The following is a 12,844-nucleotide window of genomic DNA, read 5'->3' as shown; positions in this document are numbered from 1 at the left end:
TATATATATATAATTGAAGATTTTTAAAAAGAAAAAACACATCTATACTCTCAAATTTCCATATTTATTAATTGCTCTTTTATCTTCAATAATTATTACAACATATTTTTAGAGCTTTATAGAGTTTAATGATCTGTAATTTCACTAAGTAATCTGCTTTCTAAAGTCGACCAAAAGTGACATAAAACAATGTACTTATAATAAAGTAATGCAAGCAAAAATATTTGTAGTTACAAGATTTAATAGACAATAAGATTTCTATACAAGCAAAATGAGAGTTTTCAGACTATTATACTCATAGGTGCTGCATGAACAGTTTAAGGATAAAACAGATAATAATTCGGAGCACAGGAACAAAGACTAGACCCCAGCTTAGCATAATTTCGGAAACTTGCCAGTTTTTTTTTTAAATGTTTACTACATGTTGATCTCTGAGAGTAGATAAACTTCTCTGAAGCTTTGGCTGAAGAGGGTAGAAATGTCTCAAAGTAGAAAATTATATTCCTGCTCATTTAACTAGCTTCCTCTTTCATTAGAAATGAAAGCTAGTTAATCTATAACTGCTTCCTTTGTTGACACTGTAAGGAACGGGATGCACCCTGCAGGTGGCTGGCCTTTCTCATGCTTTCAGTTATGTTCAGAATCAGTTCTGTTCTTCCTTCTCATCTCCACCCCACCTCTTCTTGCCTTCCTCAATCCTCCTCAGGTCCACCTTGAGACCCATCTCCTTTCAGTTCTTGGCAGCCACAGAGCTGTTTTCCTTCTCTGATCTCCTTTGGCTCTGAGTGTCTTTATTAAACTCTTAACACATCTTGAGTCCACAAAACCGGAATGGCACTTGAACCCTCCAAGGGAAGGAAAACAAAAACAAAAAACAAAAAAACAAAAACGTTATTTTAAAGGTTTGGATTCTCTAATGTAAGATTTACAGGCCATTTTTTTTTAATGATTTTTTGGTCTGAAATCATCACGCATCCTTAAGAATGTCAGTTAATAGGGTGAACAATACTTGAATTTATAAGGTAATACAATCACAGTGTATACTTCTGAAAAAAAAGTGTTTTAAGGTAGAGTCGCTGTTTCTTCAAACATCTAGACTGTCATTGCTTTCTAAATGCTACTGCAGCGCCCTCTGGTGTTTTTTATTTAACATTTTTATTTTTCCATCTAGATCCTATTTGAGAAAAAGAATTCAGGGAGAGAATAACAACTTTCATTTACATCATAACTGACATTTTTAAAAGTACTTTCATGTGCAGTATTTTGTCTGATTCTCCAAAATTTTCACTTGAGGTCAAGGCCATTTTTCATATTCTTTGAGTGCCTTGCAAATAGCAGACCTTCCAGTAACGCACCCTGTGAGGTGTAGGCAGGGCAGAATTTATTAACCTCAGTAAATAAATCCTATGTTACACGGAAAACAGTCTCTATTTTTCTGACTTGCTTATGAGAATTTTCATAAGAAAATCCAAAGAATCTTTGAATCTTCAAGCTGAACATTATCTTAAGGGTGGTAACAGAAGATACTGAAAAAGTTAACAGTAAATTTCATGAAATTTGCAACTTCTTTTAAAATAGCTCATCGATAAGTATGTGTCTGCACATGTGTACGCACTCGTGTGTGGGTGGGTGGGTGAGAGAGAGAAATTAAATGTGACAAAAAATATTAATTGGTACATCTAGGTGAAGGACATAGAGGTGTTCATTGTCTTGATTTTCTAATTTCAAAATCATGAAACTTTTTAAAATAAAAAGTTGGGTCAAGAAAAATGTATGGTTTCCAATCCCAAATTTAATAAATAAATCATTTTAAAAAATAACACAGGTAGCCAGTGAAGCTTGGGTTAAACACCTTCACAGGCCAGTTTTTTCCTAATCGTTAAAAGCTAAGGTCTGCTCTCTGGAGCACCATAGAGTAAGTTCAGTCCCTCTGATAGTTGAAGACAGTTGGTACGTCCCCTGCACCCCTACCACCAAGTCTTCTTTACTCCTAATTAAATTTCTCTGAATATACTTAAACTCAATATTCTGTATGCGGTCTGAATAATATACCTATTCTTAATAATATGCCAGTAAACGCAGGCAATATCTACATATTCTTCCTTTAGTCAGCCATCTCTAATGTTGACAAATATTGAGCTATATAAAATTCCTAAACATTTTCTCTCCGGAATGCTGTTAAAACAGAATGCTTTTATTCTATCACTTTAACCCAAAGATAGGCCATTTTTCTTCTCTGAAGTTGCAAGGTCTTTTGAGAAGGAAATTGTAAGTAAATAAGGTATTTAATAATATAGAAGGAAAACTATATCTTCCTTATTTTATTGCTATTAAGTAGCAGTTTTCATCTCTCCATTTCTGCCAATAAAATTTTGTTCTATAGGCTTGTTTATAATGTAGCTAATGAAATTTTAGAACCTGCCCTTAAAAATTAAATACTTTATAGTTAACCAAAGGAGTCTAAGAGATGAAAGACGTCCTTCTTGAAGCTATAAAAAAGAGAAATAAAATTCTGCATCATAAGCTACTTTTAAAAACCTGATTAGATAAGTATTAAATTAAGAATGTTCCCAAGAGTATCAATTTGTTCTTTTTAGCAATATGGAGACATGTAAATATTCACAATTGTTACTAGAATGTCTTCTGTTTTTTGTTAAAAAGAAATCCATTCTTTGTTAATATAAATGTTATTTAAACCGAATGATCTAATAAGACTCCAAAGGCTTTAGAAAGTGTCACCTTGTCCTGTAAAAATAACCTCCAAGAAGAATCTGCTATTCTATCTTGTTGAGAGGGTTTCAACCTCATAATAATATTATAATCGACATCTCTGAATTTCTAAGCAGTCTTTTAATTTTTCTGCCAAATTAAGAGAGGATCATTAGCATTTTCCTTTTCTCCTATATATACAATGTGGAATTACTAACTATTACATAATAATGGAATAATTAAAAGCCTATCTATGCCTTTGCTATATTTACTTCTTTTTTTAAATCTGAGTCTGAATTTATTTCATTTATATTAATAAATTCATGAATGATGGTATAAACAGAAGCATGACAGATAGGGAAAACAATTTTAGATCCAGAATAAAAATTGATCCCAGTGAGAACAAATTTTTGCCACCTCCATGATGAAAAGGGATCCAATGTAATCAATCTGTCACAGAGCGGCTGTCTGACACCCCTCCGCCCCCTTAGGTATTGTATTGGGGACCCAAGGGTGGGTGCTGCTCCGCCTGGACATCCAGCAGTGGCAGAGCCAAAACAGCCTTGGTAAAGAACATCTAAGCTATTGGGCCCATGCTCACCTCCACAGTCACTGCATTTATAAGCCCTGTTGAGCAAGAAAGGGTGGGAAGGGGGTTGCTGCTGAACAACATCCCCAGGACAGTCACCTGATTATTGACGACCTCTTCCAAAATCAGACCTTTTGGTGAGACTCACATGGAACAGAAATTTTCTCACACTCAGTGCCTGTTAAGAAAGTTTCATCCACATATTTTTTTTCTAGTCTTCCTTATTACCAGTCTTACAACCTAATTTCTTCAAAGTTTCTGATCCTCTGACCAAATCATTAATTACTGCCTCTTAGTGTAGATCCATATCTCAAGCTATTTCATTCTTATCAAAGAGGAATCAGAGAGATATAATCCTTGAAGTTCTGTTCCCTGGCCAGGTTTTTCAAGTCTAAAACTGCCTAACCAAGATGAAATCTCTTCGTCTTCTATGAACTGATCATAAGAAATCTCCCCAAGGGGTGGAATTGCAGTGGGAGTATGAATCAATTGCTCAGGCAATTTCCTGTGCCTTCAGGTCTGATTGGGTCCAGTCCCACATCTATCACTCCTGCTTGATAATGCTATTGTCCTGAGCATGTCCAGCCTTATAATCCTGTGGATCCAAAAATACCCAGTTTCTGGTAAGAAACTCAGATAGCATCACCTAGTGTCTCATGCTCAGGCATTTTTAATCATAACCAAGACTGAAGAGAGCATGACTTTGCTCTAAAACTCTGGGTTATCTACCATTATTCCATTATAGGAGTTCACCACAGGCTCCATATAACATCCTGCCACGGACCACTAAAAACTATTCAGTCCATAAAAGGAAAGCATCAGAGTTGTTCTCATAGCAATCTAGACAAGCTGAACTTCTCTTGCTCTGGGTTCTATTCAAAGCTGGCAGTTTTTTAAGTCACATTATAAATAGATGAGGGCTTCCCAAAGATGATTTTGCCCAAGCTGACTGCCTACTCATTAGCGTTTCCTCACTTGTCCCTTACAAACAGATCTCAATTTTATTCATGAAACAGGCAATAATGAGCTCAGGGAAGGTGGTACTCACCCTCTGCTCCAGGATCTAAACTGTGATTGGTCTAATCCCATTCCCCTTTGCTAGTGACTCATTTGGGATAGACATAAGACTCTATTATGGTGAGTGAGATATAAGGGGAAGTCTTCTGGGAGGGGGTGGTGCTTTAGGCAGTGATTTCCCTCTTAATTTTAAAAAGGGGTGGAGAGGATAAGGAGAAGACCCTTTCCTTCTTGCCTTTGGATGTTGTCATGTAAAGACATGACAGGCTGGAGCTGCAGCAGCCATCTTGAAACCATGATGGGAAAGACAAGAGTGGCAAATGGCAGAGAAGCTGAACTAGAGCCTTGATATCATGGAAAAGCAGAATTAACCATTCTCCTTCATTAAATTGTCCAGCACTTTTAGAAGCAACCATCTACCCCCATAGGCTTTGAATGATATGCCCTTTAATAGTCTTCTATGGCAAAAACCTTGTGGTCCCCAAAACTTTTGCCTTTAATACTTACTCTTTATTCCAAGAAATCAAAGTTGATTTTTTTATTAACTGTTCCATTCCTGTATACCTAGAGATACTCTCCTCCTCAGAGTCAACTGAATTTTCACTGCTTTCAGTCTGAACCAGATCAGATAACTAATCTCAGACTGACCCATTTCTCTGATGGTCTGTTTTCTTTCAATACTCCTGCTACTGTTGCTTTGTTTTGCTTTTTTAATTTTGGTGGTTTTTTTCAATTACAGTTGACATACAATATTTTATTAGTTTCAAGTGCCTAAACATAGTGATTAGGCATTTATATAACTTATGAAGTGATCACCCCAATAAGTGTAGTGCCTATCTGATATCACACATATTTATTACATTATTGACTATATTCTCTATGCTATATTTTACATTCCCATGACTGTTTTTATAACTGGCAACTTATATATTTTAATCCTTTCCCCTTTTTCACTCATTTTCAACTCTCCTCCTGTAGAGAGCCAGATCTGAGCTGGACCTGTGATCAAAGCATTGGCAAAGCCATGCTTGACTGTGTTGCAGATCCTGTGGCCGAAGCATTGGCAAAGCCATGCTTGGCTGTGTAACAATCCGCCAAGAACAGAGAACGGAAACCGTTAACAGACAGCTCCTTCTAGTTTAGCATAGATAACCGGGTACAGACAGGCCTTGGGAAATTATTGCTGCCAACAAGTTTCAAGTCCTGAGAAGAAGACTCTCACTCCCTCCTTGACCTTCAAAAGTGTATAATAAACACACTGAGCTTGCCTTGGGGCACTATATCTGAGCAGACTGCAGTGTCCCATCTGGCCCCAGCTTTTGTATATACTGTCTCTGTGTTTTTCTCCATCCTTCCATTGCCCCCTCTCAGGTATATTAACCCTCTAGCCGTGCAGGTCACGGTATCCTCTCCTCCGGCAACCATCAGTTTGTTCTCTGTATCTATGACTGCTACTGTTTTTTATTGACTTCATCGCAAGTCACAGAAATCAATTCTGGTTAATTTAAAATAATAAAAATTTATTAAGAGGAAATTGGGTAGGTCATAGAATTATCGAGAACTAGAACACACTTTCAGAGATATACAATTTGAAATTATGTCCACACCTTACAGCAGAATTGATCTGGTCACTACTTTCCTTGCCCACGGACCCCAGATGCTACAGGCTGAACCAAAAATATCACCCCTGGACACAGAACACCACCACCACTGGCTTGGCTGCCATTGCTACTCCAGGAAATTACACCTGCAGTGGGGAAGGAGTGAGGGGTTTGCTTCTTCTCCCTTACATGCTCCATCTCTCCCATCACTTGTTAGTGTCTTTCAAGAGAGTAGATATCGTTTTTATTTTAATGAAGTCCATCTTATCAATTATTCTTTTCATGGATCATGTCTCTGGTATTGTATTTCAAGTCATTGCCATACCCAAGGTCATCTAGATTTTCTCACATATTATTTTCTAGAACTTCTATAGTTTTGCATTTTACATTCAGGTCTATAGATCCATTATGGGTTAACTTTTGTGAATCATGTAGGTCTGTGTCTAGATTCATTTTTTTATATGTGGATGGCCAGTTGTTCCAGCATCATTTTCAAAAAGATTATCTTTTCTCTTTTATATTTTCTTTGCCATTGTATTTTCTTTTCTATGTTTAAAGGTCATTCGCTATATTTACACGAGTCTATCTCTGGGCTCCTTATTCTGTTCCATTGATCATTTGTCTGTTCTCTTACTAATACTACATTGTCTTGATTATTATAGCTTTATTGTTAATCTTGAAGTAAGATAGTGTCAGTCCTCCAACTTTGCTCTTCTCCTTCAATACTGAGTGAGTATGCTGGGTCTTTTACCTCTCCATATAAACTTTAGAGTTAGTTTGTCTATATCCACAAAATAACCTGCTGAGATTTTGATTGAGATTGTGTTGAATCTATAGATCAAGTGGGGAAGAACTGACATCTTGACAATATTTTTTCATATCCATGAACATAAAATATCTCTTCATTTACTTAGTTGTTTGGTTTCTTTCATCACAGTTTTGCAGTTTTCCCTCATATAGACGTTATGCTATTTTGTTAGCTTTACACCTATTTCATATTTTAACATGCTAATGTAAAATGGTATTGTATTTTTAATTTCAAATTCCATTTGTTCACTGCTTGTGTATAGAAATCAATTGACTTTTGTATATTACTTTGTATCTGCAACATTGTTATAATTGCTTATTAGTTCCAGGAGGTTTTTGTGGATTCTTTCAGATTTTCTATATACACAATTATGTCATCTGGGAACAAAGACAATTTTATTTCTTCTTTGCCAATCAGAATACCTTTTATTTTATTTTCTTGCCTCAATGTATTAGCTAGGATTTCCAGTATCATATTGAAAAGGAGTAGTGAGAGGGGACATCCTTGCCTTGTGCCTGATCTTAGTGGGAAAGCTTCTAGTTTCTCATCATTAAGTATGTTGTTAGTTATAGATTTGTTGTAAATGTTCTTAATCAACTTGAGAAAATTCCCTTTGTTCCTGATTTCCTGAAAGTTTTCACCATGAATGGGGGGTGGATTTTCATCAAATGCTTTTTCGGTATTTATTGATATGATTATGTGATTTTTCTTTTTAAGGTTGATGTCATGGATTACATTAATTTTCAAATGTTGAACCAGCCTTGCATGCCTGGGATAAATTCCACTTGGTTGTGCCATATAACTTTCTCATAAATCGTTAGATTCAATTTTATGATATTTTGTTGAGGATTTTTGCATCTAGGTTCATGAGAAATATTGGTCTGTAGTTTTCTTTTCTTGTAATGGCTTTGTCTGGTTTTGGTATTAGGGTAATGCTGGCCTCACAGAATGAATTAGTAACGATCTATCTTCCCGTTGCTTCTACCATCTGAAAAATATTGTAGATAACTGGTATAACTTTTTCCTTAAATATTTGATAGGATTCACCTGTGAACCCATCTGAGCCTCGTGCTTTCTGTTTTGGAAGGTTATTAACTACTGATTAAATTTCTTTAATAGATACAGGCCTGTTCACATGATCTATTTCTTCTTGTGTGAATTTTGGACAGATTGTGTCTTTTGTCTATTTGATCAGATTGCTAACTTTGTGGGCACAAAGTTGTTCATAGTATTAGTTTATTATCCTTTGGATGTCCATGGGATCTGCAGTGATGTCTTTTTCATTTCTAGTATTAGTAATGTGTAGCTCTCTTTTTTTCTTAGCCTAGATAAAGGCTTATCATTTTCACTGGTCTTTTCAAAGAACCAGGTTTTGATTTTGTTGATGTTCTCAATTGATTTGCTGTTTTCAATTTCATAAATTTCTACTCTAAATTTTATTATTTCTTTTGTTCTGCTTACTTTGGATTTAATGGGCTCTTCTTTTTTCACTTTCCTAAAGTGGAAGCATAGATGTTTTTATCTTTCTTCTTTTCCAATATATGCATTCAAGCTATAAATATCCCCTTAAGAACTGCTTTCACTGTATCCCACAAATTTTGTTGTGTTTTCATTTTCATTAGGTTCAAATACTTCTTTAATTTTTCTTGAGAGTTCTTCTTTGGCCCATGTGTTATTTAGAAATGTTTGGTTTAAGCTCCTGTATATTCCAGTTATTCCAGTTATCTTTCTGCTGTTGGTATCTAGTTTAATTCCATTGTAGTCAGGGAGCATACACTGTATAATTTTTATTTCTCTAAATTTGGTAAGATGTGTTTTATAACCCAGAAACTGGTGTATCTTGATGGATGTTCCATGTGAGCTTAAGAAAAAAAATGTATTCTGCCCTTTTTGGGTGAAATAGTCCATTAGGTGTCAGTTATATCAAGGTGATTAACAATGTTGGTGAATTCAACTATGCCCTTGCTGATTTCCTGCCTGCTGGATCTGTCCATTTCTGATAGAGGCATGTTTAAGTCTCCAACTGTTAAAATAAATTTATGTTTCTCCTTGCAGTTCTATCACTTTTTATCTCATGTATTTTGAAGCTCTGTTGCTAGGCATATACACATTAAGAATTGTTATGTCTGCTTGGAGAATTGATCTTCTTATCATTAGGTAAATGCCTCTCTTTATACCTCAACGTTTCTTGCTTTGAAGTCTGCTCTGTCTGAAATACAGCATTCTAGCTTTCTTTTTATTAGTGTTAACATGTTATATTGTTCTCCATCACTTTACTTTTAATCTATACGTGCCTTTCTATTTAAAAGTTTTTTCGTGGACAACATATATTTGGATCTTGTTTTTTGATTCACACTGACAATCTCTGTCTTTTAATTGGTGCATTTAGACTATTCACTTTTAGCGTGATTATTTATATAAGTTGGATTAATATCATATTTGTTACTGGTTTCTATTTGTTGCCCTTTTTCTTTGTTACTATTTTTGTCTTCTCGTCTTTTTCTGCCTTCTCTGGTGTTATGATTTCATTTTCTTTTCTTAGTATATCAATTATTTCTTTCAAAATTTTTTTTTTTACTATTTCCCTAGAGTTTGCAATGTATATTTACAACCAATCCAAGTTCACTTTTTTAAAATAAATTTTTATTTTTCAATTACAGTTGACTTATTATATTTGTTTCAGGTGTATAACATAGTGATCAGAAATTTATATAACTTACAAAGCAAAGTAACCACCCAATAAATCTAGTACCCATCTGACACCAAACATAGTTATTACAATACTATTGACTATATTTCTTATGCTATACTTTACATCCTCATGACAGTTTTGTAACTACAAATTTATACTTCAAGTTTACTTTCATTAGCACTATCCTGCTTCACTGGTAGGGCTAGTACCTTACAATAACAAAGTAATCCTAATTTCTTCCCCCAACCCTTATAGCATTACTATCATTCATTTCACTTATACATAACTATAAATCAACATATTGGTATTATTATTTTGAACAAAGTGTTATCTGTTAGATCAACTAAGAATAAGAAAAATAAAAGTTTTTATTTTACCGTCATTTATGTATCTTCAATCTCTTCCTCTCTTTATACAGATCTGAGTTCCTGACCTATACCATTGTTCCCTCTCTCCAAAGAACTTTTAACATTTCTTGCAAGGCAGGTCTACTGGCAACAATTTTTTCTATTTTTATCTGTCTGGGAAAGTATTTCTCCTACACTTTTGAAGGATAAAGTGACAGGATGCAAAATTCTAGATTAGAGAGGTTTTTCTCTCAACACTTTAAGTATTTAATTCTCTTTTTGTTTGGATGGTTTCTGAGGAGAAATCGAATTTAATTATTATGTTTGCACCTATATAGGTAAAGTATTTATCCCCCCTGGCTTCTTTCAAGATTTTTTTCTTTAACTTTGATTTTCTGGAGTTTGAATATGTTATGCTTAGCTGTAGGTTTGTTTGTTTGTTTTGGGCATTTAGCCTCCTTAATGTTCTCTGAGCTTCTTGCATCTGTGGTTTGGTGTCTGACATTAATTTGAGGAAGTTTTCAGTCATTATTGCTCCAAATATTGCTTCTGTTCCTGTCTCTTTCTTCTTCTCTGATGGATTTGAGAAGAGTTTCTGACTTCTCAGTTTGCTCAGCTTTTTACTCATTTGGATTGAGTGACAACTTCGAAAATCCTTATATACCAGATCAGAAATTAAAAATTCTGTCTATTATTCTGGTAAGCAAAGTATCACAAAAATGCAAGCATTTCTTCCCAGAAGATAGACAATATATCTGCAATACAGAAAAGAAAGTTAACTCTCTGCTAGAAAGCTCCTTTTTCTTTTTCACTAGAAAAAAGCTCGTTACATTCCAATCAGAAGTTCTGTCATATACAAAGGCCTGGAATTTAAAAAAGAAAACAGTCCTTATCTGAGATCTGCTCTTAACTGAAATGGATCAGCAATGAAAATATCCAAATCTGAGGATCAGCCCTTCCAGTCTGCTTGATGCCTGATCTCTGTAGTTCTGAAAAAGCAAAAGTATAAACTAATTTAAAACAATAAGGGCCTATGTCTGTCTGTGTGTGTGTGTGTGTGTGTGTGTGTGTGTATTTGTGCATGCATGCACGTGCGTGTTTATAAAGGTGATGGTTGATTACTGAGGACTTGCTGATGAATGAGATTGGACGAGTAAGGGACACGTGTATATGAAAGGCTAATCAGTTCTGAGCAATGATGTAAAGGTTTTACTACTGACCTCTGTAACTATGAAGGTTTCTACATTTGATCTGAGTTCAGAATAAGAAAAATAATTTTTTTTTAAAGAGAGAGAGAGAACAGTCCTTTTAAGTAACTGCAAATGTTCTGTAAGGTTGAAGCAAGACTTGTATGGCAGAATAGCAGCAGAAATTAAGGATGGAAAGTTAAGCAGAAAACATTATGCAGGGCCTGGCTGGCCCAGCTACAGAGTTTGAAATTTTTAAATAAAAGAATGACATTTACTTACTTATAACCCACATCATTCAAAAATTATTAAAGGTAAAAGGAAATGGCATGGATTGATGTATGTTTTGGAAAGATCACTAAGTGGGCATTAGTTTGATTTGGATTCAGGAGCCTGGCAACATAGAAATCAGATGAAAGGCTTTGTCAGAAACCCTGTAAGAAATGATGAGAGCCTGAACAAAGGGAGGAGCAGTAGGGGGAGAAAAGAGGCACAAAATGTGAGAGGTATTTGGGATTTGGTGACAGACTGACTGCGAGAGCTGAAGGAAAGAGAAAAATTGTAATTCCCAGGTTTCTGTGTGGGGCTAGTAGGTGCTGGTACCACACAGACAGAAGGAAGAGTGCCTTTAAGGAGAAAGATTACAAGATGAGTTTTAGACAAGTTGAGTTTGAGATAACTGTGAGATATCCTAATGGAGACATATGTCTAGTAGGTAGTTACATGTCCAAGCCTAGAATTTACCAGGAGCCATCCTGATTCCTACTCTAGAAGCTATTCTTACATAAATGGAAGTTGAAAGCCATAGTGTGGATGAAAGGGGGAAGTGAAGGGAAGGACTTTGGACAGAATTTTTGCGATGGCCAACCCTTAAGGTATGTACTGAAGAAAAGGAGCCAAGAGAGTTATCTGTCTGGCAGAGCTATTTTAATAAAATTCGGCGTCCACAACAACCAGTTTAAGAGTAAACTGGCAAATACTCCATTCACCCTCTCTCTCTGAACTCTGGCCCACTCCTAAAACACATCAACCACACCCACCTTCCAGAGACTTTTCGCTAACCCTCCACCCCCAAACACGCACCCACTCCTTGCAAATTCCTCACCCGGTGTCCTATCGACCACCAAAACTTCTCTTCACACTTCAGCAGCAGCTGGAATAGGAGCCTGGGAAATTTCCTGAATCCCTCCCCCTTTCTTTGTGTCCCCGTTCTCATTCTTCTCAGAACTGTTTCCTCTCTCAATGGAGAATCCTTTGAAGGGGCACTTACTTCTTACTCATCTTGCATCCTCAAGACATAGTGTACACAATATGTATAAAGGAGCAGGAAGACCGCGCAGTCCTCTCACTGTTTCTCACATGCTTCTGGTGAAAATCCTGGTCCCTCACCTTCCACATCTCTTCTTTGTAAGCCTTATCTGCACTTCCTCGGCTAAAGTTACACGAGAAAACCCTTTCCTAACACAGATGTCTTGCAGCCAGCTGTTAGGACAGCCACGAAGCCGCCAACACTCTTCCTGCCAGGAAACCAACCGCTCCAGCTAGGGCGCAGGCCTTTCTACACCTCGCCCCGCCCTTCGCGTCCCAAGCCCCGCAAGCCCCGCCTCCACGCCCTGTCCCCGGCGCCGACGGAAGCAAGACGTTCAGGGCGCACGCCCCACCCCGCCGCACCGCGCCACGCCCCCTGCGTAGGGCTCACGCTCCGCCCACATCTTCGACCTAGCGGCCCATCCTGAGTGCCAGTCCTCAGCTAATGCGAACCGAGAACATGGCGAAACAGGTAGCGCAGGCCCAGCCGGGGCCGAGTCTGAAGGTGACAGGAAGGGAGAGAAAGCATAGGGTGTAATCACGCCGCTGGGTACTGGAGCTGAAACGGGGCTTGGGACGAGCGGTT

At 36.8% G+C, this 12,844-nt stretch overlaps 1 protein-coding gene and 2 non-coding genes across 6 annotated transcripts in view; all 3 read left to right on the top strand.

Annotated features, from left to right (window-relative positions):
• Nucleotides 1–10,681: 10,681 nt before the first annotated feature.
• On the top strand, nucleotides 10,682–10,758 carry LOC112478930. Its single transcript, XR_003046008.1, has one exon. It is a non-coding gene; the product is annotated as a small nucleolar RNA U2-19 (small nucleolar RNA).
• A 195-nt stretch (nucleotides 10,759–10,953) lies between these two features.
• On the top strand, nucleotides 10,954–11,023 carry LOC112478929. The gene has a single exon (XR_003046007.1). It is a non-coding gene; the product is annotated as a small nucleolar RNA U2-30 (small nucleolar RNA).
• A 1,567-nt stretch (nucleotides 11,024–12,590) lies between these two features.
• Nucleotides 12,591–12,844, top strand: part of ADH5 (alcohol dehydrogenase 5 (class III), chi polypeptide) — an 11,509-nt gene continuing 11,255 nt past the window's right edge. Inside the window, exon 1 of one of the 4 annotated variants that reach the window (XM_006910755.3) lies at nucleotides 12,591–12,730. In XM_006910755.3, coding sequence (XP_006910817.1) covers nucleotides 12,704–12,730 — 27 coding nt within the window. In that variant the 5' untranslated portion in view covers nucleotides 12,591–12,703. Of the gene's footprint in view, nucleotides 12,764–12,844 lie in introns of all 4 variants that reach the window. The other 3 variants (XM_006910756.3, XM_015588481.2, XM_025046019.1) reach the window with 3 other exon arrangements.

Source organism: Pteropus alecto, unplaced genomic scaffold (assembly GCF_000325575.1).
Source record: "Pteropus alecto unplaced genomic scaffold, ASM32557v1 scaffold63, whole genome shotgun sequence".
Lineage (NCBI taxonomy): Eukaryota > Metazoa > Chordata > Mammalia > Chiroptera > Pteropodidae > Pteropus > Pteropus alecto.
The sequence above is the reverse complement of the archived record's forward strand: the minus strand, read 5'-3'. Positions and strand labels throughout refer to the sequence as shown.